This window comes from Balaenoptera ricei, chromosome 11 (assembly GCF_028023285.1).
Source record: "Balaenoptera ricei isolate mBalRic1 chromosome 11, mBalRic1.hap2, whole genome shotgun sequence".
NCBI classification, from domain to species: domain Eukaryota; kingdom Metazoa; phylum Chordata; class Mammalia; order Artiodactyla; family Balaenopteridae; genus Balaenoptera; species Balaenoptera ricei.
The window spans coordinates 8,638,672-8,664,022 of record NC_082649.1 but is presented as its reverse complement, the minus strand read 5'-3'; the positions used below and the strand labels follow the sequence as shown (position 1 = coordinate 8,664,022).

The 25,351-nt window shown below is 41.0% G+C and overlaps 1 protein-coding gene across 1 annotated transcript; it reads right to left on the bottom strand.

Moving 5' to 3' along the window:
* Window positions 1-918: 918 nt before the first annotated feature.
* SMIM13 (small integral membrane protein 13) lies at window positions 919-20,426 on the bottom strand. Its single transcript, XM_059940645.1, has 2 exons — window positions 20,297-20,426; window positions 919-5,167 (listed from the first exon to the last, which is right to left on the bottom strand). Exons 1-2 carry the CDS (start codon window positions 20,370-20,372, stop codon window positions 4,980-4,982), a joined length of 264 nt encoding a protein of 87 aa, XP_059796628.1. The 5' UTR covers window positions 20,373-20,426; the 3' UTR covers window positions 919-4,979.
* Window positions 20,427-25,351: the final 4,925 nt, after the last annotated feature.

The window sequence follows — 25,351 nt, the reverse complement described above, 5'->3', positions numbered from 1 at the left end:
CCAAGTCCCTGACCTGGTCCCCAGGTCATGGTCATCTTCTCCATCCCAACTCCAGCCATGATGCAGAACTATGAGTGGCCACGCTGACAGCCCGCATGACACTCTAGAACGTGTCACGTTCTCAGATTCCCCTTTGCTATGGTTGCTTCACCTCTAAAATCCTAGTCTCCACCCCGAACTTCCTATTCTATCCACTATATACATATGTCACATGCATTTTATTATCTTCAATCTCTATCCCTTCCCGTTAGCCCCATTTATCAGTGCCTTACTGATCCGACTTCTCTTGCAACCCAGCGCAAACCCCACAGCCAGTCTCCAGCAATCTCAAGTGACTGTGCCCTTTGGACACTCCTACCTGACAAAGCCTGACCCTGACACAGTCCACTTTTTCCATTCTACATTCTTGGCAGCCGAGCACTGCTGAAGAAAAATCAGGACTTGGCACTCAGCCACTGAAATTCATGGTTTCCTATTGCAAATGGGTTCCAAGGCATCCCTCCATCTTTTCACTTGGCTTTGGTCCGTTCCCTCACTCAGTCTTCCTGGTGGTTAATACTAACAAAATGTGAGACATGACCTATGGTAAACAGATTTGCAAAACAATCTTGAAGGTACTGGATAAAGCATGAGAAGAAAAAAGGCTAAACATGAAGTGTAAATTAGCTCTAATGCTATGTGCCCTTAGGTTCCAAGTCAATTACTTTCATGGCACTAGGAATACTACTGAGATGTTGTCTTAATTCTTACAGATGTTTAGAGTTTGACAAATGAGGTGAAGGGGGAACCACTGGTAAAAATGGCTGGTTTCCAATCCCTCATGTCCAAGGTACCCTTCACACTTCTTATTCTTTATCAATGAAACAAACACAACTTTTGTTTTCATTTTAATTTATTCTGTGTAAAGTGAAGCATCACACAAACCACAGAAGCTTTATAGTGTTGACCAGTTTTAAAACAGTGAATAATCGTTTACACAGAATCCTCATCTCTAATTTTACATCTCGTTATACAAAGGTACTATTAACACACACAGTTCTAATTCCTTATAAACCTATCTGTCAAGCAGCAAGATGACAATACATCATAGCATAGCACAGAATGTTTCGTCTAAGAAACCAGAGCAGCAGTATTTGGTGAATGGTTATGCATAGAACTGACTTAGAGGGGTAAACACTGGTCATAAAACAGGCGACACATGTATATTAACAAATGGAAAATGTAACTTTTTAAATTAATATAAGATAAAATGTTACTCTTTATGCTTTAAGTTAAAAACTATAGAATACTTTAAAAGCAGACAATACAAGGTGCTTTAATTCTAGACTCCATAACAAAATATTATTTCATTAATTGCTTAAGAATCCATAACCTCTGAGTACTGCTCATTGGCTTTTTAAAGTCAACCTGAAATATAAAAGCACTTGAAGTTTACCAGTCAAAAGCTAAAGTTACACTGGTTACATGTTACATTAAAACATACCTTTTAAGAAAAACTGACTTTAAAAAATACTGCATTGTTGACTTAAAATAATTTCAAAAACTGTTGCTCTTAAAAGTAAAAATGCACTACTTTCAAACCTTGCAACAGAGTTTGGTTTAAAATGCCCTATTTTGTGAATCCGTTACTTAACATATTCCCAACTTTCAGCAAAATAACAGTTCGAAGTTGTTTTTAAATCTGATAACATCTGAAGAAATAGGTCAGCATGTCTATAAATTGGCTATCCACCACAAAACGACGCATTTATGTTTCCACCATGAAAACATCACTACAAAAATCCACTGGATGAATTCTATTTTTAGCTTTATGTAAATATTAAAAATATTATTTAACAGTGTCACACAAATACTTAGCGTTTTTTGGCCTTGAAATCAGAGCCATGCTACCAATAAATTTGATACAGGCAATTTTCACAAAGTTTCAGAAGCAAAAGAAGAAAAAGATTTGGAAATGGTTGGTTGGGAAGGAAAAGCACCCACCAGAATCCTCATTTTAGAATTAATCCTCAAACAATGACGTCCTTGCTCACCATCACTGTCCGTGAGAATTCAAACAAGACTAACACTTGTGTTTTTAATGCTCAGGACCCTCTAAACTTTAAAACTGACCACAGGCTACTCCGTCTCCTACTAAGAAACTGAAAATGCACTTACGATGAGTTCTGTAAGTTCAGCTACAAAAGCACTGAAACAGGAAAAAGAACAAAAACACTATATCACACAAATAATTCTGTGTTAACAACTATTTCTCCTGCCTCTCTCAGTGGCCTTAGAAACATGTACTATGGTGAGTGTACTGGGGGAAGAGGAGTGCAGGGGGAAAAAACGTTTTAAACAAAGGAATTCGTTTGTAGAATTCTCATATTGGCAGCAGTGATTTCACTTTCCTAAGAGTTAAAACATGGTAGAGTGTGAGCTATTAATATGCTTTGGTTATATTTCCCAAGCAAGTTAAGCAGAACATTTCATACAATTCTATTTTAAAAAGACACCCATAAAAGCATAAATATTAATAAATAATACCAACATGTACATCTTTCAGGGATTAATTTGTGGATGACCCTTGCAGATTTTAGGGGTTATATCAGCCATCATTCTTAATACTGACACAAGAGGAAGCTTACCAGCTACTTAGTGTGTCAGCAACTATCACCTAAACCTAAGGTACCCACTACAAAGCGGAATCCACAGCTCCAAATATCAGACTGCAAAAGACCTAATTCAAATATCCTCCCAGCACCAAGAAGCATTAAAGTTCTTTCTAACTGATGAGTATTTTAATGTGATATTTAGCTAGTATGAAGCATTAAAATTAATGCTTGAAACTTGTGTCACTGTTTTTGTTAATCAATATAGTCACATAAAAATAGAAAATCGCATCCACTAAGGAAATAAAGACAAAGACTGCCCCACTCTCAGCTGCTGGGGACCTCTCCTTAGCAAATATTTAAAAGTAAAGTTATACTCTGTAAATTCCCTTTTAGTACATCCAAAGGGCTACAATGACAGCAGAGGTGTTCATCGCCTTAGGGCAGAGCAGATGAACTGTTAATAAACAAACAGAACTATCAGCATGAAGTATGAGGTATCAAACAAAATCACACACCATCATAAAATAGAGGTGATATTCTGTAATGACTAGTTCTTGAGAAACAAAGGTTTAAAACGTAAAAAGAACTTGGATTAATAAAATAACTTGGCTTCGCACTTCATTCTTGTATAAAGCAGGCAACGCGGGAAGGTTCTTTAATCCATATCTCTCTTCCCCAGGAAACACGCAGTCCAAAGTTCAGTGAAGACAAACATGGGAACCTGGCAAGAATCATTTTACAGTAAAGCAGGCATTTTCACCCACTCTCTATTTTTTCCTCAATACCCAGTACCTCTGAGGTCTTGTCACCGAATTGCTGTTTGTGAAGAAGTATTTTCTCCACAACACATGCCTTGAGCATGAAGTCCTCCCATACAAAAGGAGTAACTAATCCTACTCTTCCTAAAGTAGAGGATAGGGCCTAGATTCCCAAGTTACTACTCTAAAATCTTGAATAGGGCGCTCCAAAATGTATCTCATAGAGGATAACTATTTTAACAACATTCTAAGAGTCAGAATTAAGGTCCCCAATAAATAATTGCTATCCTAGAAAGAAAAATAAATTTACAGACTATTTTTTTTCCTAACCTAAGATGCCATCAATTGTAAGACGCACCACATGTATCTCTAAGAAAACACATAGGCAATTAAACTATGACACAATGCTTCTGTATCCTGTAGAACGTCTACTTTTTAAATTTACTCAAACAGCTTTTAGAGTTAAACAGATCTTTATCGCGTCAATCTTGTGCATACGTAAAGAAAGTGTATGATGAAATAAGTTGGTTAAGTTATGACTATAACTTCATAGTCTGAGTCTAACTCCTCTGAATCACTCAAATCACAGCCATCGGTGTCTGCATTCTCCCAGACCACAGCACCCTTGGCATCATCAAGAGCGCCGGCAATGCAGCATCTCTTAAAACAGCACTCCAGCACTGCCTGCGGTTTAATATCAGGAGGAAGCTCTGGACAAAACGATGTTTGACGCCTTAACGACAGTCCTGCTCAATACATGAATCGATCACACCAGCCTCTTGTTGCTTTGAATTTTGTTTCGTCTATTCCAAGGGTTTTGGCAATTTCTCCTGCCTTCAGCTGCATCACCTGGTGTGTGACAGGCAGTCCTTTTGCACTTGTCTCACAGACAAAATGTAGCACAGCTTCGTCTACTTGTGGGTATCTTCCTTTCTTAGGTCCCGTAAAGCATTTTGTTGTTGCTTTACAAGAAAATATGGAATTTCGGTCATTCCTCCAGCGACGGATATTTGCTTCGCTAATATCGAACGTACGCCCTGCTGCTCTGTTTCCATGCTTTTCTGCATACACGATAACTTTTCGTTTCAATGCTGAATTATAGTGTAATCTTTTTGAAGACATTTTTAAAAGCCAATTAAACCTGACACATTTGATACCAACAACAGGACAAACCTTAAGTCCACACAGGCACAGGCGAGGATAATTGCATCATGACTATTGCCTGGTTGACAGTAATCGTAAAATGCATCCCAATTTCAGACAAGGTATAATGTGGAGGGAAAAAAAGTACAACATAGAACTAATATTAATAAAATATGGTTTTTCAAGCCTGTAATATTTACCAGATTAACACCAGTGCAAGAAAATAAGCCCAAGAGTCAAAGAATAAGTATATATGTAGAAGTATATAAGCAAAAATTATCTTTACGATGAAATCTGCAATGGTCCGATTTGGTTGTAATTCCCTTTATTTTCATATGGCTTACATGTAAATCTTTTTTTGAATTGGATTTAAGATCCAAGAATGAATGTTCTTCAATCTTCTAGCAGATTGCAAAGCCAAGTCATTACAGAGAGAGACTCCCAGTGTCCTTCGTCATTCGCTATCAGGGGACCACGGCTCAGGTCAGTGGCCTTCATCAACAGGTGCCCTCCTCTGGCGAGCAGATCTGATCCTGTGTGGAGATGATGAAGCGTCTTCCTCTGTTTCAGACCCTGAAGGTTCATGATCTCCCTCCTGAGATCCTGTGTCTCCCACCAGTTCCCGAAGAAACTTGAATTTTGATAAAAAAAGATGCCAAACAAAATACCAACCTAAAGAGAGAGAAAAACATTAAGAGAAATTATGACACACAGTATTATCAGTTGGGAACATTTCAGTTAATTATGTGTGGGGTGTGTGTGTCACGAAACAGTATGTGTAATTTAAATGTATATGTGATTACAATTTATATAACAAACATTTATCAAGCATTTACTATGGACATGGCATAAATATAAACTCTGGGATTCTACAGAATGGCAAAAACAGTTTCTGCCTTACGGAATTGAGAATCCAAGCTTGGTCCATCTACATCAAATTTATAATGAGATTATGATATCTAAGTAGAGTGTTTATTGTACTAAACTCAAGTTTTTGAGAGCATTTTTCTGGGGAAGAAAGAATACCCCTCGCTATTTACCTGGACGTTCACACCTCAATGCCATTATTTACTAAACACAAGTTTGCTTCAATCAGAAAGCAAGACAGTAAATGGCAGGATTTACTAAATCACCTGCACTTTCGTAAAAACTTCTTAGGACCAAACTATTCAGTAAGTTTCTAGAAATAATAAACTTTCACAGAAAATTAATAAATTTTCTTTAATTACACAATGAAAGATGAAAAGCCAGAGCACCAGTATCTTAAATTCAAGATTTTAAAAAATACAGTGTTTTCATGTCAAAGCCATTAAAAAGTCTGAATAACTCTCCTAAAAAAAAAAAAATTACTAACCAAGTTTTGCTTGTTTTTGCAAGGAGTTTTAACTTTTAGACGTCCACTAATACAGAACAAACAGTCAATAAAGGAGAACACAGGAGCTGAAACTCCTGAACCCATGACTAGTTGCTCTATGTTAAATGTTAAAGAGTATTTCATAAACAAAACTAACCACTGCTAACAGTTTTCCATGCTAGCATGTTTTCTCGATGCCTTCTACTTTAAAACTCTCTAGTTTCATAGAAAAGCAACGGACCATAGCATATTCTGATGACTAGCATTTATGGAAACAAAATCCAACCAGCTTTTCTACCCCAGCATTACAAAGGCCGAGATGAATGGCCACTTAAGGAAGTTTCTAATTTTACTTGTTTCTTTCTTATAATCTCTGGGGGGAAAGATGAACATAAAATCCTTGGTACTAAAAAACTAACTTCAGAGATTTAACCCTTTTCTCAGGTTTTTGCTTTCCTTTAAGCTTGAGTGCTGAGTGCTAAATGAACCACACCACAAATATATTTTAGTCAACTGTGTGAGGAAAGCACCTAACTCTATAAAATAGTATTTTAACGATACTCCTAATTAGCAAGCTCTCTGTTCACTCAAAATTCTTTCTAAAAATAGGCACAGCAGCGAGGTAGAGGAAAGAGCTCTGGAGGGGTCAGGAGGCTCAGGCCTGACAGAAGACTGATAAAGCCACTGTGAGGAATAAATAAATAAAGGGCTTAGGTGCCTGGCACTGAGTCCACATTTGGTAAACTACTCAATCGACAGGAGCTGTGGCTGTCCCCGGGCAGTGGGATCTGAGGTGACTTCTCCTTTGCTGTTGACTAATTACCTTTTTTTATTGACATACAATTCACCTATCATAAAATTCACCATTTTAAAATGTCCAATTCAATGGTTTTTAGCATATTAACAAGGTTGTGCCACCATCACCATTATCAAACTCCAAAACATTTTCATCGACACCCAAAGAAACCCCACACTCATTAGCAGCAGTCCCTTCCCCAGTTCCTCCCTCCCCAGCCCCTGGGAACCATTAATGTACTCTTCTGTCTGTGGATTTGTGTATTCTGCGCATGGCATACAGCAGGAATCACAGTATGTGGTCTCGTGTGCCTGGCTTCTTACACTAAGCGTATATTTTCAAGGTTCATCAAACATGTTGTTGCATGTATCACATTATTCCTTTTTATTGTTGAATAATATTCCATTGTAAAGACACATCACATTTAGTTTTAACCATTTACCAATTAACAGACCCGGGCAGTTTCCACTTTTTGGCTGCAATGACCAACTGCACAAGTTTTTGCACTGACGTGTTTTCATTTCTCTTGGGTATACAACTGACGCTCGAACAAGACAGGGGTTATACCCTCCCCACAGTTGAAAATCCACCAGAAACTTTACGATCCGCCCTCCATATCCACGGTTCCACATCCAAGGATTCAACCTCATATCATGTAGGGGACTGCAGTGTGTATTTATTGAAAGAAATCTGCATGTTAAGTGGACCCACGCAGTTCAAACCCGTGTTGTTCAATGGTCCACTATACCTAGGGGTAGAATTGCTGCGTCATATGGTAACTTATGCTTAACCATTTGTGAAATTGCTAGTCTTGTCCAAAGCAGCTGTGCCATTTTACACTCCCATCAGCATTGTAAGAGGTTCTCAATTTTTCTACATCCTCACCAAGACTTTTTATTGTCCGCCTTTTTTATTATAGTCATCCTAGTGGGTGTGAAGCGGTTTATCATTGTGGCTTTTATTATGGCATTTCCCTAATGACTAAATATGTTAAACATCATTTTCTTTTTATTGGCGATTTGTAAATCTTCTTTGGAGAAATGTTTATTAAATTCCTCTGCCTACTTTTTAATCAGGTTGTTTGTCTCTTTATTAAGTTGTAAGAGTTCTTTATATATTCTTGATACCAGGCGCTTATCAGATATATGATCTCCAAAACATTTTTTTCCCCGTTCTGTCTTCTCACTGTCTTGATAATATTCTTTGAAGTACAATAGTTTTTAATTGTGATGGAGCCTAATTTATCATTTATTCTTTGAGGAAATCCAATTTATCTTGTTTTCTTTGGTTGCTTGTGCTTTTGGTGTCGTATCTAGGGAACTGGAGACTAACCCAAAATTATGAAGATTTATGCCTATGCACGCTTCTAAGAGTTTTAGTTTTAGCTCTTACACTAGGTCTTTGATTGATTTTAGTTAACTTTGGTGTGAGAGAGAGATCCAAATTAATCCTTTTGCATGTGGATACCAAGCTGTTCCAGAACTATTTGTTGAAAAGACGGTTCTTCCCTCCATTAAATTGTCTTGGTCAAAAATCAAATGATCATAAATGTTAGTTTATTTCTATTCCATTGATCTGTCTATCCTTATGCCATACCACATTATCTTGATTACAGTAGCTTTGTATTGTTTTAAAATCAAGAGTGTAAGTTTACCAACTTTGTTCTTTTCAAGACTGTTTTGGCTAAAGTCCCTTGCATTTCCATGTGCATTTTAGAATTATCTTGTCAATTTCTGAAAAAAAAAAAAAAAAGGCAGCAAGAATTTTTATAGGGATTGTATTAAATCTGTAGGTCAATGTGGGGACCTACATTTTTTAATAATATTTCTCTGTACATATCAAAAGTTTTCCAGAGTGGACATACATGGTTTTGCTAATCAGAAAAATCAGGAGAAAAACAAGTCAGAAACTAAGTAAATCGTAACTACTCTGTAGACGTTTATGTTTTAAATACCCCAATACCATTAATTGGCCTAAATTAATAAGTCCAGTTGATTTTAAAGATACTAAGGAAAACTCCTCTTAGGTTAGTTTTGAGAACCCAACCTAAAAGTTAAAAAAACCTCTTTTTCCCAAGGTACTGTGCTAAATAAAGATAATGCACGTGCATTTACCATCAGGGAAATTATAAGCAAGCTCAAAGATGATGATAGTCTTGACCTCATAAAGATCAAAGATACCAACAGCGGCTACTAGGTATAAAATGACCATAAATTTAGAAAAGTAAAGGGAGGTTACTGGAACTCTTCCGACTGAAAAGAGACTATGGTGAAGGGCTGTCACCAGTGGGGTTCCCACCATAAAATACTCTTGCCCTTGGGGTGGTTAAGAGAAAGTAAAGTCTCCCAGCACAGAAATCGACAAAATAAGGAACTGAAGACTGCTTCAACAGTCAGTTTGGGGAGATATAAATAAGAGCATTCAGTTAGATCACGAACTCTGTCTTTCTCAGTTTTAATAAAACAAACCCAAAAAAAGATTTTCTTTTAAATCACTGCCAGTGATCGAACAATGCAGGGGACTCAATCTGAAGTCAAAATTCAGAATGTGGTAGCCAATCAGAGAGACGCCAGAGTCTGGAGCAGCAAGTTACAGCCACCAGCCCCACACTCACCGCTCCCTCCCCGCCGCACCAGCTCAACCACCAGACTTCACACCTCTTCCATTGCCACCCCCAAATCTGCAGATAAGCAAACTTGAAAAGAAGCTTATTTGTCCCTATTGTGCCTGCGTGTAAGGTGTGTGAAGGCTGGGGGTGGAGGAGCCTGTGGGTAGTGACACTGCTTCCCACAAAAAATCGTGAGGTAGAGAATTCCCCCCGACACAGATATGGAGCTCATTAGCTGAGCAGCCAAAAACAACACACATCCGCTGTGCCGGGTTGTTCACAATGGCTACTGTAATGACAGGGTGGGAGAGCAAAGTTAAGAGGGAAATTGTAGTGGTGGTAAGAACTGCAGTGGTATTCGCTAAATTCAGGGATGTTCAACAAGCTATTCCCCGAGTAAAATGACTAAGTTCTTACACAGCTGTAATCGTGGGAAGATGGTTGGAGGGTACGGGGGAGGGGATGTCCATCTCACGGTACTTGGAACTGGTAAGATCTCAAGCTTCCCCAACAGACCGCTCATCAAAGAGTGTTAATCCTCTGAAGAAACGATGATACTAAAAACGCCAGGCAGTGTGAACGGAAAAATAACTACATGTGACATTTATTTTGGAAAAAGAACCATTATTAAAACCCCAATAGGTATATACCAGGAAAAGTGTGACTTAGCGAAGAAGAAACTAAGAGAGGTACTGCAGTGCCAGATAAAGCTGCTAATAGTCACCGGCTACGTTAATTAGACATGAAAATAAAAATAGCTAACTTTTTTTTTAACTTTGGGAAAGGTACTGTGAGGAAATGTTTTGCACGTATCGTTTCAAGGCCAAATTGTTATTCAACATAAACTGTCCTTCCACTTACATCTGGTATGTCACATTCCCTGCAGGTGATTAATAGGGCCTCACCCCTATTATTCATCTACAGTATTTTACTTGCACTGATCTTAAAATACAAAGTCGAAAGTCATATAAATACATAGTTCACCTCCTGTTATTTTAATAAAGCAGCTTTTAATTCAAGTAACAAAAGTCCTAAAACTAAGCTTAACCAAAAAAGGGGGAATTTGTTATCAGCTTATAGAGCCCGTGAGAGGGACGTAGAGGGACTAGATCTAGGGGAAGGCGCTCATGAACTGAGGTCATCCTCCAGCATTATCTGTTTTCTCTACACCCTTGCCTCATGTCCTTCTAGGCTTCCCTTGAACATGGCTGCTTTTTCCCAGCTTTCTATGATTTCTTGGCTATCCTCAAAAAACAGCCTAGAATCTCTGACCCAGCTTGGGTCAACTGTCAGGCCCAAGACCAGTGTGCGTTACCTGGGTAGGTATTGTGAACAGGGCTGCGCGGCCTAGCCCTGAGAGCTGCGGGTGATTTCCAAGGCTGGAAGGGAACGGACAGGACAACTCGGGGAAGGAGCTCCTATAAAGATGTCCGCTCTACATTTATTAGGCAACAGGGTCCCGGAGGATGGTCTTTACTTCAGGATCACCCCCTAAAAACCATCCCTGAGCTGGGCAGGCAATTCTTTTGTTGGATGAAGGCTAAACAAAACCTTTGATCTGCTTGGGACCTGCTTCGATTTCTTTAAAACCTTAACACAATCTGACCTCTGATGAACGTCCGCGACGCAAGGGGTCTTCAACCCCTCGAGCAGAGGAACTACTTGGGGTGGAAGTGAGGTAGGATCTGATGAGGTTGGAAGTCACGTTCTCCCTTTTAGGGAAAAGAACACATGTAAATGTAAAGCAATTTCAACAGCATGTATTGTCCAATGGAATGACCCTAGTTAAAGATATGTGATCACCACATTGCAGCCATTCCCAGGAGAATCACTCCAACTGGCTCCTCATTATGCTCTGCTAGGGAGCTGTGAGAAGCTGCAGATTCCCAACGACTCACCCCACATACTCCAAATCAATCTCCAGCGTTGTGCTTACTCATCTTTTTTAAGCTCTCTAGATGATTCTGATGCACATGTAGGTTTGGAAAAGAGAAATGAAGTAAAGAAGAAACATGAGTGCTGCTGCAGATCAGTTACGGCAAGTGGCCAAGGAAAAGGAGAAAAGGATAAGCAATGGAAGAGCAGGGAAGAGATGGATCAACACCTGACCAGACTGCCTATCTGAGAAGATCCCACTTGAGAAAAGGCAACAAAAGCTCATTCGTGTTTACTAGTGGGACAACGGGAATATGTAAGGGGGAGCTATAAAGACACTGCCCAGGCTTTGCTGATGAGTGGGCCATGCTGCAGGAGGACAATGGATGTGTGAGGAATGATGCAATGGAAGGTCAGAAGTTGGACATAAAGAATGATTCTATCTTTGCTCCAAGTAGTATTGAACTGTGTCTGGTTAACCGAATAGTTTAATATAAATAACAATGTATGTATTCAGAGTTCATTCTCTAGTACACCATGAGTGATTGAGAAAACACATGGAATGTTACATAATGCAAAATGAAGCATCATCCTCTAGCTACATGTTATTGGTTGTAAGACAGCATCAAATAAATAAGAGAGGAACATGTGTGTACAAGTGTGTATTGGGAGGGGGAAAGGCACCACAGACACAAGGGAAAGAACCACCAGTTCAGATTTATAACTCTGACTTACCATAAGAATAGGCCAGCCTAATTTGGACTCTGGGCCCTAGTGACTAACTTCTCCCAGGTGGTGCTTGCATCTTTGGGGAAGAGCAGGACAGGAGGAAGAACAACCACTATCACCCAGGTTACCTTTTACTGAAAGGGACTTACCCCTTGTACCTTGCATGCCTACAGGACCGCCTATAAAAGTACAGCTCCTACAATTCCTCCCACCCAAACCTGATATGCAGACACCAGAAACTCCTTACCTACTCTTATTCTGTGGAGCATGGGTCTTGTACCTTGTCCTGAGATTGTAAGAGAAAAATGGGAGGGAGGGACAGAGGAATAGCAGAAAGGAGGGGGTGGAGGGGGCAGGGAGAAGGACTGTCCACAATTATATGTACTTAGTCAAAAACTTACACTAATTATTAAAACAAGTATTGCAGTTTTTCATAGTTTAAAAGGCAAGTCTGTGAGTCAGAAAAACTGGCTGGCAACAAAGGGTGTGTGTCCTGGGATAAGCAAATAAGCACTCAACTTGTGTGTCCCAGTAACTAAGCATTAGTTCACAGGATGGAGCTCATGAAACACACTGTATATTGTTTTTCTATGCAAGATAAATGTGCTGGCAGCAGAAGGGTAGCAATGGCAGATGAACTTGAACGATGGACCATCACTGTCAACACACCACAAACCCAGGGGACAGGAGTAATCACAGAGTTCTCAGTTCATGAAGTGCTTTACATTCGACATCTCATTTAATCCTCTCATTAGCCCTCTGAATTAGTGAGACTAGGAATCATTATCCCCATTTTCTAGATAAGAAATCAAAGGCTCAAAGTGACTCATAACCATTGAAAAGGGCTAGCTCGGCAAAACAGCAATGAATTCAATAAGTGTATCAAATTTCTCATATTTTCATAGTGAAAGTATGGCTAAAACACAAAACACTAATTAGGGAATGAGAATATGATTTCCTACCCAAGATCTTTTGAGTTCAAAAAGCCCAGGTGCAGTAGAACAAAAAATTCTTAGCTTTGTGGAATCACTCTTTCCATGGAGTTAATCCCACCTTCATGATGATATCTAAGTGGTTAACTGACTGGCTTAATACTGATCTTGATTTGTATAAAGCTCTTTTCCACTTTCAATCCTATAACCTTATTTTCCGTTTACACAGAAAGCAGCTAAGGTTCGCTGCTAAGGTAATATGTCCAAGGCCAAGACACAGGCAAAGTGAAAACAGAACCATACTCCCCGACCCTTCTCACCAAGCTCCCTCTACTGCACATCCTTCTGTAAAGACACACTGGGCGGCCCCAGCAGACAAGCCCCCGGAGAAACCATCACTGACCCAACACAACGGTGGAACCAAAATACCTCCACGCCCAAAACCCTGTTACCCAGGAAATGGAAGACAGATTTAAAGTTCCCTTTAAAACCTCTCCTCTTTTTATTTTCCTCTCCTTCTGGTGATCACAACACTCCCATAGATCCAAATATTACCCCTATTACAGAGGATGACCAAATTTTTCATCCATACTTTCTACCTTTCTTAAACCCCAGGAAGGAATCTCTACCTCACTGGCTTGAAGACATCTTTAAAAAGTATATTCATCCAACAGCTCCTTCTTCTGATTTTCACATTTCTGTAATGGGTATTGTATCCTTTCCCCATCTCTCAGGTGGGAAAGAGCGTATTTCAGCCCTACCCTGCTTTACTTCAGTGCTATAGATTCTACCTTAATAAACCCTCTCCTATCTGTTTCCTTCATTATATTCCCAGTGCCATTCTCTATCCTACATCAAATCCTTATTATCTGTCAACTGGATTACCACCACAACTTCTTATAACTCAGAGGCACGCTGGAGCCACACTGCTTGGCCATGAATCCTAACTCAACAGCTCAGTTGAAATTTGGGCAAGTTGGGCTTCCCTGGTGGCGCAGTGGTTGGGAATCTGCCTGCCAATGCAGGGGACACGGGTTCGAGCCCTGGTCTGGGAAGATCCCACATGCCGCGGAGCAACTGGGCCCGTGAGCCACAATTACTGAGCCTGCGCGTCTGGAGCCTGTGCTCCGCAACAAGAGAGGCCGCGATAATGAGAGGCCTGCGCACCGCGATGAAGAGTGGCCCCCGCTTGCCGCAACTAGAGAAAGCCCTCGCACAGAAACGAAGACCCAACACAGCCATAAATAAATAAATAAATAAATAAATAAATAAATAAAACCCAAAAGTTAAAAAAAAAAAAAATTAAAAAAAAAAAAAAAAAAAAGAAATTTGGGCAAGTTAACCTCTATGTGCCTCAGTTTCCTCATCTATAAAATAGAGACAACAGCACCCACTTTCAGAGTCAATGCGGTAATAAAAAGAATTAATGTGTGTAACATTCTAAAAAGAATGCCCGCATATAATAAACACTCATCAAATGTTATCCATTGTTACAATCTCTTAGGCTCCAGTCTCTTCCTCTCCAGGGCAAACTCCACAGACAAGAGGTTACTACCACTGCCTCTGAGATTTTTAAGCAACGTGAACACATAATTCTTACGTCTTTCTACTATACTATCTCTTCAGTATAGTACTCTCTTGGGTGACTGCTTTAGCATCTCATGCTCACTTCCATCCTTCACTGTCATTATTAATAACTAACTGTCATCCCCCCAAGACATGAGTTTCTTAAGGAAAGAAAATTTATGGTTTATCTATGGTTTCCACTATGTCCTCTATGTCTTAGAAGAGTATCTGGCACAGAGAATGTATTCCAAACAAACCATTCAACTTCCATCCTCCAACCCCAACCCCCAAGACACACCAAAAGTACCATAAATTTAAGGGGTTAATGACTTTCACCAACTGATCCATTTCAGAGCTCTTAAGATTTCTACTATGTAACAGAGTAGCTGATAAAAAGAACTGCTGAACAATGTTATTGACAACATTGATATTGAACAATGTTATCAACCAAGTTGACCTGACATGTACAGAACATTCCACTCAATAACAGCAGAATAAACATTCTTTTCAAGTATAGGCAGAACATCCACAAAAACAGACCATTACTTCATCTCATTAAGTGTAAACCTTCCTAAACTTGATACACTTTTCTCACCATAACAAAATTAAACTAGAAAATGATAAAATGATATACGGGGGGAAAATGTCCTAAATAAGTCATGGTTCAAAGGAGAAATCACAAGTGAAACTAAAAAATATTTTGAACCAAATAAAGTTTTTTTAAAAAAATCAAAAGTAATACCTGGAAAGAAATTTATATCATTAAATAGCTATTTTTTTTAATAAGAGGGGTCTAAAATCAATAATCTAAGCTTCCACCATAAGAAACTAGAAGAAGTGCAAACTAAAATCAAAATAAGTAGAAGAAACTAAAGATATAAGCATAAACCAATGAACTAAAATATGGACAAGTAAAGAAATAAAAAAATCAATAAAACTAAAAACCAGATTCTTTGAGAAGATCAATAAAATTTATAAACCTCTAGCCAGACTGATAAACAAGAGAAAAGAACACAAACAATATCAAGAATGAAAGAGAAGACATCACCACAGATCCTACAGATATTAAATGATAATGAGAGAACATTAATTCAGATTAAATAGACATAGTGCTTGAAAGACACAAACTACTACAAAAGCTCACTCAAGAAGACACAAGTAACTGGAATAGCCCAATATTAGCCCAAATGAAAGATACTGAATTTGCAGTTAAAAGCTTTCCCCAAAAGTCCTGGCCTAAATTAATTCTACCAAACATTTAAGAAAGTATACTAGGGATTATGCTTTATTAATTTTTGGACACTCATGACCTCCATCACAGCACCTGAACATAACAGTTCATTAAATGTATTTTATTGAGTAATACAAGGGTTATCCACCTTGAGACAACCTTGGTTTGTACCACATTTAAGACTGTATTTGTAATAGAAATTTAATAATTTATATTGAGGAATCTGTCTTCATTTCTTCTTCAAATATATGAAGGCCTTCTACATGCTTCTACTCTCTAGGATCCAGGAATAGAGCAGTGAACAAGCCAAAGAAGGTCCCTGCCTTCACTGAGCTTACGCCCTAACTGGGAGAAACAAACACATAAAATACAGTCAGCCCTCCGTACCCATGTGTTCCACATCTGCCGATTCAAACCATCACAGACAAAACTGACAAACATAGACTGAGGAGATGGAAAAAGGTATTCCACGCAAATGGAAATGGATAAAGACAATGAAGTGTATGTACACAATGGAATGTTACTCAGCCATAAAAAAGAGAAATCTTGCCATTTGCGACACCCTGGATGGATCTAGAGGGTATTGTGCAAGTGCAGTAAGTCAGAAAGAGAAAGAAAAATACTCCATGATTTCACTTACACATGGAATTTAAAAAACAAAACAAATGAACAAACATAACTAAACAGAAACAGAGTCATAGATACAGAAAATAAACAGGTGGTTGCCATAGGGGAGGAGGTGGGGGGGAGGGAAGGGTAGGGAATATGTAAGGGAGATTAAGAGGTACAAACTTCATTTGCAAAATAAATGAGTCACAGGTATGACATGTACAGGGTGGGGAATAACATCAAGATTTATGAAATAGGGCTTCCCTGGTGGCACAGTGGTTAAGAATCCACCTGCCAATGCAGGGGACACAGGTTTGAGCCCTGGTCTGGGAAGATACCACATGCCACGGAGCAACTAAGCCCGTGCGCCACAACTACTGAGCCTGTGCTCTAGAGCCCGTGAGCCACAACTACTGAGCCCATGTGCCACAACTACTGAAGCCCGTGCACCTAGAGCCCGTGCTCCGCAACGAGAGAAGCCACTGTGATGAGAAGCCCGTGCACCACAAAGAAGAGTAGCCCTCGCTCGCCGCAACTAGAGAAAGCCCGCATGCAACGAAGACCCAACACAGCCAAAAATAATAAATAAATAAATAAAAATCTATAAAAAAACTATAAACAAAAATAAATCTATTAAAAAATATTTACGTAATATCTTTGTATGGTGACAGACATAACTAGACTTTCACGGTAATCACTTTGAAATGTATAGAAATATCAAACCACTATGTCCCATAACAGGAACTAACAGTGTGGTAGGTCAATTATACTTAAAAACAAACAAACTCAGAAAATGAGATCAGATTTGTGGTTGATAGAGGAGGGGTGGGATTGGATGACGGTACAAACGTCCAGTTATAAGAAAAGTAAGTACTAGGGATGTAATGTACAACAAGATAAATATAAGTAACACTGCTGTGTGTTCTATGTGAAAGTTGTTAAGAAAGTAAGTCCCGAGAGTTCTCATCACTGGAAAAAAAAATTTTTTTTTCTATTTCTTTAATTTTGTATCTATATGAGATGATGGATGTTCACTAAACTTACTATGATAATCATTTCATGATGTATATAAATCAAATTATTATGTTATACACCTTAAATTTATACAGTGCTGTATGTCAATTACATCTCAGTAAAACTAGAAGAAAAAAAGAGACAAAACTGACACGACTTCCAGATGGAGTTGATATTTATAAGGAAAGGAAAGGGCAAAACCAAGGATGACACCCAAGTCCTTGGCTGCTGACAACATGTGAGCAGGGAGGGAGAAACAGGTGGTAGAAATCAAAAGTTCTGTTTTAGATGTGTTTAGTTTGAGATGGTTGTTATATCCTCAAGTGGAGATATCGAGAATAAAAGTTTGATGCACGAACCTGGGGTGCAGGAGAGGAATAAGAGCTGTAGATTTAATTTTAGTCATCAGTTATAGTTACTATTTAAATCTTTAGAACTGGGTAAGATGAGTAAGAGAACAGAAGGAAGGCAAAAATAGAAATACTATATATTTGTATTATAACGTAATGTAACATAAAAATACAATAGAAAATAGCATGCATCTCATGGAGTAATGGCAAGTACTAGTCTGTAAAATTTTTATTTCAGAAACAAGAAAGATGATGGGTAGATAGATGTGGATATAACTAATTGATATATGTAATTTATCTGTATATACTTATGAATGTACTGGGAATAATGAAAATTTATTTCCTATCATAGATTATGATCAAAAAAAGTTAAATTCTAGGGGATGAGAAGCCAGGAAAAGATAAACAATTAACCACTATGGTAGGAAGAACACCATGAAAGTATAGTGTACAAAAGCCAAGAGAAACGCTTCATGGAAGGAATGCTCACCTGTATAGAATGAGTATGAGAGGTTACGTATCAATACAGTTACAACTCATAAGGGACCATGGACTTGGTAATACGGAGGCCATTTGTTATGAATCTTGACAAGGGCAGTTTCAGTGAACAGTGGGAGTGGAAAATATTTTTAGAATGAATGAGAGGCAAGAAAGTACAATCAACAGAGACAGGAGAAGGTAGACCTCCCTAAGGAACCTGAAATTTGAAAATCATAATTCACTGTGTGAAAGAGTCAGTCAGAGTTCTAAAATAAACTAGGTTATGAGTTTCTTGGGGCAGACCCGTGTCATCAATTTTTAATCCCCAATGTGACTATATTTGGAGACAAGGCCTTTAAAAGGTTATTTAAGGTTAAATGAATTTATAAGGGTGGGGCCCTAATCCAATATGACTGGTGTCCTTATTACATAAGATTAGGACATGGACACACACAGATGAAAGTCCCCGTGAAGACACAGGGAGAAGACCGCCATCTATAAGCCAAGGAGAGAAGCCTCAGAGGAAATCAACCCTGCTGACACGAGGATCTTGAACTTCTAGCCTCCAGGCTACAAGGAAATAAATTTCTGCTGTTTCACGTCTGTAGTACATTGTTACGGCAGGCCTAGCACACTAATACAACACCCTAGTTTCTCTCTCAAATCTGGTGGGATCCTTCCCTCCTCTTCCTAAGCCCCAGGCCCCTCCTAATCAAAACATGAAGCTACCACATCATTCACTCTCCCAACAAAAAAGTGCTTGGATTACTTCTTAGAGCTATTAGTCTTGACCATTCCAATCAAAATAAGGCATTCTTTTACTTACCACAGGTCACCTCTCATTCCATAATGTTTTCAGAAACCAAAGGCAGGGTACTTTTAGAAAAATGAGTAAACTTTAAGTCAAATACCTATTGGGAGTGGAGAGAGCAAGTCTAATGTATGCAGCAATTAGGAATTTTGAGGCCCCAAAGGCAAGTTTGGCAAATATTCTATCTAAGGTGTTGTTACATGGTTTACATGTTACATTCCTATCTCCAGGTAGCTTGCATCTTCAAATCAGAAAAGAAAGCATATGCTTACCTACTTCCTCACATCCAAACAAATCACATAGATCTGGTTTTCCTTACTTCAAGGATCTTAAACACATACAATTAGCCCCAAATCCTGACATCACAAGCAGGAAACTGAGAAAGGCTTTCCAATTGTTTTATCATCAGAAAAGAAAGGTTGTAAGTTAGAAGCTTTAACTCCAGTGCCTTAGTAAAAGCAAGAAAATTAAAAATATACATACTAGTGTATAAATACAAATATATAAGTCTATACATGTATATGCACGAGTGTCTCCAAACATGGCTGATACTGAGCATTTAGTACATTAATCATGCAATGAATAAGCCCTATAGTATTTTGAATACTGACCAATTACTGCATCAACCTGAACCCCTACTTCAATAGCGTAATTATCAAAAAATACTCACTGACATCTGGTTCTAAACAATTCCCAAATTTTCACAACTGCTCAGCCACTTGGCTAAGAGAGCTGTGGTTATCAGTTACTGTGCGTTAAAAAGAAAAAATCTACAATTGCGCTAATATTACCTTGAGAAAAAAGTTTCACGTCCTCTCATTCCATGAAGGAAAAAAAAAAAAATCACACCAGACAAAACAGCACCATTATTACAGACCTAAGAGTTAGGTTACCTGACCCTGGAAGTTTAATATAGCCGGTGTTTCTAAGTCCTGCCGCGTCTCAACATTTCTGCTCGGAATTTAGTTTAAGCCTGAACTCCAAGTAAACAAAAAATTTCACGCGTGCTTCAAACCCAACTCTGTCCCTACCCCTGGTTAAACGAAGGTAATGAAACCTCGCTTTGTCATCAGAGTCAGAACGTGTCAAAAAAGAAAAAGGAGTAATCAATCACTTCACCTTCGGATACAGGCCAAGGTTAAAATCTGAGCAGACTGCGGTAAGAACGGCAATCAAGACGCTGCCGGTGAAGCAATACCTGCTTTAACCCCGAGTCAAGATGCCCAGCCCTGGATGCTGTTCTTCCCTCTCCTGGATGACAGCGGGCCTGTCGTGGATCAGGGCTCACTCCCGAGAGGTAAGTGAAAAACAGATGATTTGAAGACACTTGCCCACCCAGGCCTTCTTTTTTTCTTTTAAACCAGACAAAACAAGCCAGTCGACCAGACGATCGAGCCGGCGTGCGTACCGCGGAGTGTTAACTGCCCCGCGCGACGCCGCACTCACCGCACACCATCAGCAGCAGCACGATCAGCAGCGTGGCCACGAACACTAGCAGGGTCAGCCCGACGCTGTGCCACATCTTGGGGGCAGGAGGGCGGCCGGCTCCGGGCGGCTGGGCGGTGGGCGCGGGCGGGCCGGCGGACGGGCGGGCGGCGCGGCCGGGGCTTCAGCGGCCGGCGCCGGGCGCGGCAGGGCGCCGGGGCGGCATGAGCCGCGGACGCCCGGCAGCGCCCCCAGGAGGCGAGGCGGGGCGGGGCGGCGCGGGGGCGGCACCGCGGCCGGCCGGCCGACCCACAGTCCTTGTCGGTCCGGCCGAAGGAGCGCGGGCGGGAGGCGGAACGCGGGGCGCCCCTACCGCCTCATCGCTCCGGGGAACCGGGGACGCGGCGCCCGGAGACCCCGGCGGCAGCCGGATGTGCTTCCATGGCGGACGCCGCGCGCCCGTGGAGGGGACAGAGGGCGAGCACTGGAACGCGTGGCGGCCACCCGGCCCTCGTCGTCGCCCGCCCGAGGGTCCCTCGGCCCCCACGGACAGCAGATAACGTCTCCCCGCGACGTCTGCGGCGCTTACCCGCCCCAGGCCCTCTCCCCCTGCGGCAGCTCATCACCCAGCGCCCCCACCGCTCGCCGCCCCTGCGTCGCGGGGGCTGCTGGGAGATGAAGTGCAGAGCCCGGTGGAGCCTTGAGGAGGCCGCCCCCAAGGGGACTACAACTCCCAGAATGCACCTCCCATTCAGCTGCTTTGCTTCTCCCTCCCTCTCACCCCTGTTCCTTTGGTTTTTCTCAAGCCAGAATCTCTGTCTACTGACTGCTGTTCTCGGAACCCGTGCCCTTGGCTGCCCCTCCTGCGCTGTGCCAAAGCGCCAGAGTGATTTCAAACGCACAGTCGTTTTGTTTAAAGCCGTGACCGACGAAGCACGAAGAGGAAAGAAAGGGGAGGCAGCTGCCTCAAAAACTGGTTGCCTGTGAACCTAGCCCTATTGCTGGGGGTGGAGGTTGGATACTTGGGACTTTTGAGGAAATACCAACGTCCCTGCCAAAGAAAGGGGCCAGAGGCACGGAATCTCCCTATTTCCCGTGTAATAGATGTTGTTCTGTGTTTTCATAGCTAATGTATTTCGGAAATGGCCCGCGAGGGACTTAAGGACATCATCTTTGCCCTTAATTCGCCTAAGTTACGAATTTAATTCAGCTGCTTCCTTGAGACCAAGTGGCAGATGACCCACAAGTGAAGATTTCGCCGCACTGGCTTGAACAAACCCCTGCGAAACAGGACGATGTCGTAATCTCAAGCACTCTGAAATTAAAACTCCTCAATTCCGCCAGATTACACTCATTCGTTAAAGAGGTGTCCCCCGAAGAAAAGAGGATAACCGTGTATCCCACTTTTAGAAGGAACCAGCTCTAGCCTTCATGTTTTCCTGTGAGTCTGTGGCTCCCTGCCGTACCTTTCCATTCTTCTACTGATTCCTTTCCCCTGTCCTCTCGTAAGCAGGTAAGGTAAAGCGTCTTCAGAGAAAGAGAATGTAAGAAGCCATTTTTGGCCTGAGCCATTTTGTGATGCAAGCCTGGCCGCAATGCTTGCCTGCCCTAGAACAGTCACAATCTTAAGGGAACAAAAGAACAAAAGACTTACCAGGCAAGAGAAGTAACAATAGCAAAGATAATAAATCAGGTGTAAACTCCCAGTTGTGTTAACAATGGTAAAGATTAGCCTGAAGCACTTTCTTGAGCTGTTTTGAAGAATTTAAACGCCCTCGGGTGCTCAACCACTAGATCAACTGGAGCCTAAGGGAGGATGAGGTTGACCTCTTCTGACCCTTGTGACTTAAGTCAACTTAAGCCTGGACTCTGTTGACCTCCCAAGCCCCTTCATGAATATGCATGTACCCTTAGCTAAAAACTTCCCCAGTTTTGCTGTTCAGGAAGACACTGCTTTGGGAAAGATCCCCAGTGATCTCCTTCCTTGCTGCAAGTAATAAATCCTTCCTTCTCCCGCTCTTTGGCTTGGTTGTGTCTTTTGGCTCAGTACCCACCAAGAGGCCAACCCAGTGTGAAATAAAATTCATATTTTATTGGGACTTTACTGGCAGTCCAGTGGTTAGGACTGCGTGCCCCCGCTGCAGGGGGCACGGGTTCGATCCCTGGTCGGGGAACTAGGATCCCGCCTGCCACTCGATATGGCAAAAAAAAAAAAAATGTTTTATGGCAAGACAGGAAAAATTTAAACAAAAGTTTTTCTCTGCTCTTTGACCTTCTCTCCTCCCACTACTGTGCGCTGTGTATCTGCATCATGCCCGACCTTCCCCATTGGCAGAAATGCCTACTCAACCATGAAGAGCAACATTCTCCTTGCATCAAGACAACTCCTTCTTGATCTTGTAAGGGGTCACATGACCCACCACGATGCCGCTCAGATCTGGATTGTGTAAACTTGTCAATAATACGTCACTTAATGTACAGCCCTCTGTCTCAAAAAACTTCTATAATTGTGCAGAGATGCTCTTCCTGGGTTATAATCCTGAAATTTGGCTCAAATAACATTTTGGGGGTAACACTATGTCTCCAAAAACAAGCAAACAAAATCTGAGCAGCAATGCCTTGATTTAATAAATAGACCCTGGCCATACCCAGCTGCTCCATTCTGTGAGCTGTATTCCCTAAGCAGCAGTATTATGAACAAATACTGTATATCAAAATACATTAAGGGATAATGACTTTGCAGAAGGTTTAATTCAGGGTTCCTATGAAGAGAGAATGAATCTCGTGCTATTATGATACATTTACAAAAAAATCCATTGACGCTTTTTTCAGAGATAGTTCAATTCTATTGCATAAATAAGCACATTTTATTAAAATCCAGTTAAACAGTTGAAAAGAACAGAGAACTGGAAGAGTTTATCTTAAACCTTTGTATCTTCTTTCATTCACAAATATTGAATACGCCATGCACTGTTCTAAGTGCTGAGGATACAGCAGTGAGTACGACAAAGGTGTTTACACTCAAGGTGTTTATGTTAGAGTTGGAAGATACAATAAGCTTAAATAGGGAAACCTCATAAACTGCTAATTTCTATAATGAAAACAAGCAGGACAATGTGATATAGATAGGGGTGTTATTTTATTTATTTGTTTGTTTGTTTGTTTATTTTGGCTGCGTTGGGTCTTCATTGCTGCAGCCGGCTTTCTCTAGTTGTGGCGAGCGGGGGCTACTCTTCGTTGCGGTGCGCGGGCTTCTCATTGCAGTGGCTTCTCTTGTTGCGGAGCACAGACTCTAGGTGCGTGGGCTTCAGTAGTTGTGGCACATGGGCTCAGTAGTTGTGGCTCGCAGGCTGTAGAGCGCAGGCTCAGTAGTTGTGGCACACGGGCTTAGTTGCTCTGCAGCATGTGGGATCTTCCCGGACCAGTGCTCGAACCTGTGTCCCCTGCATTCGCAGGCGGATTCTTAACCACTGTGCCACCAGGGAAGTCCGATAGAGGTGTCATTTTAGATTGGGGGGGGGGGGGATCAGGAAAAGCCTACCTGAGAAAGTGACATTTAGTCTGAGACCTGAATAATGACAAGAAGGATCCAGCCATGGAAAGATCTAGAGGAAGAGTGTACCAGGTAATGGGAGCAGCTAGTTCAGAAGCTGTTACCCGAAAACTGGAGTCACCTCGTGGTGGGTATTGAGCCAAAAGACACAACTAAGCCAAAGAGCAGGAGAAGGAAGGATTTATTACTTGCAGCAAGAAAGGAGAGCACTGGGGGTCTTTCCCAAAGCAGTGTCTCCCGGAATAGCAAAATTGGGGAAGTTTTAAACTAAGGTCACATGCATATTCACGAAGGGCTTGGAAGGTCAACAGAGTTCAAGCTTTAGTTGACTGAAGTCACAAGGGTCAGAAAAGGTCAACCTCATCCTCCCTTAGGCTCCAGTTGATCTGTGGTTGAGCACCAGAGGGGGTTTAAATTCTTCAAAACAGCTCAAGAAAGTGTTTCAGGCTAACCTTTACCATTGTAACAGAACTGGGAGTTTACAACTGATTTATTATCTTTGCTATTGTTACTTCTCTTGCCTGATAACAGTCCTGTGTTTCTGCATTCTTTTGTTCTTACAAAAGCCACAGGGAGCAAACAAATTTTCCTGTTCCTTTAAGCCTTGGTAGTGTTTCTCAACCCTAGATGCACATTCTGAATCACCTAATGTAAGTCCCTAGAGAAACAAAACCAGGCATAGCTTTCTTGACATAAGAGAAGCCATTTTTGGTCTAAGCCATTTGGTGATCTAAGCCTGGCTGCAATGCTTGCCCTTGAATAGGTTTCAGTAGTTAATGATCTTAAGGGAACAATGCAGTAAGTGAGAAGTGGAGAGATTTGGGATATGTTTTGGAAGAAAAATCATCAGGTGAGCCAATGGATTAGCCATGGGGACAGGTAAGGAAAAGAAATCAAAAAATGACTCCCAGGTTTGTAACCTGAGCTTCTAGGTGAATGGCAGTGCTATTTCCTGAAATGGGGAAGTCTGTGTAACCACCTTCCCAGAATGCTTTAAGAACTCCAGTCTTTATGTTAGGGACCCGTTGACCAAAACCGCCCACCTTGGCCAGCAGGCCGAGAAGTGCCTCCCAAGCTCTGGGGGCTTCTGGCTCAGGACCCTGGGAGACAACCAGGCACATGGGGCTGACACACCAAAAGTTTGCATCACAGGAGAGGGAGGGAATGAAAAATAAACCTGCAGGCTAGGTCAGCTTTGTCTGATCTTGCTGACCCAGAAAAAGCGCAAATCCTGAAATTGGATTAGGGGAATCCTGGATTACTACAGCCCTGAGGCCTGGCAGAAACAAATTAAGAAACTCAACGTCCAAGGCCTCAAATTATTTCTACAAATAACTTTTCAAACACAATTTCCAGCACATACGCAAACATTTTTTATTGCTTGCCATTCTTAGTTTTAAAAATAAAATTGAGCACACACCTTTAATACATATTTGTTCGCCTACAAAAATGAGATAGAGATGAAATAAAATATTTGAGTTTTTACAATTTTATTTTATTTTATTTTTTTAAACTTTGGATTT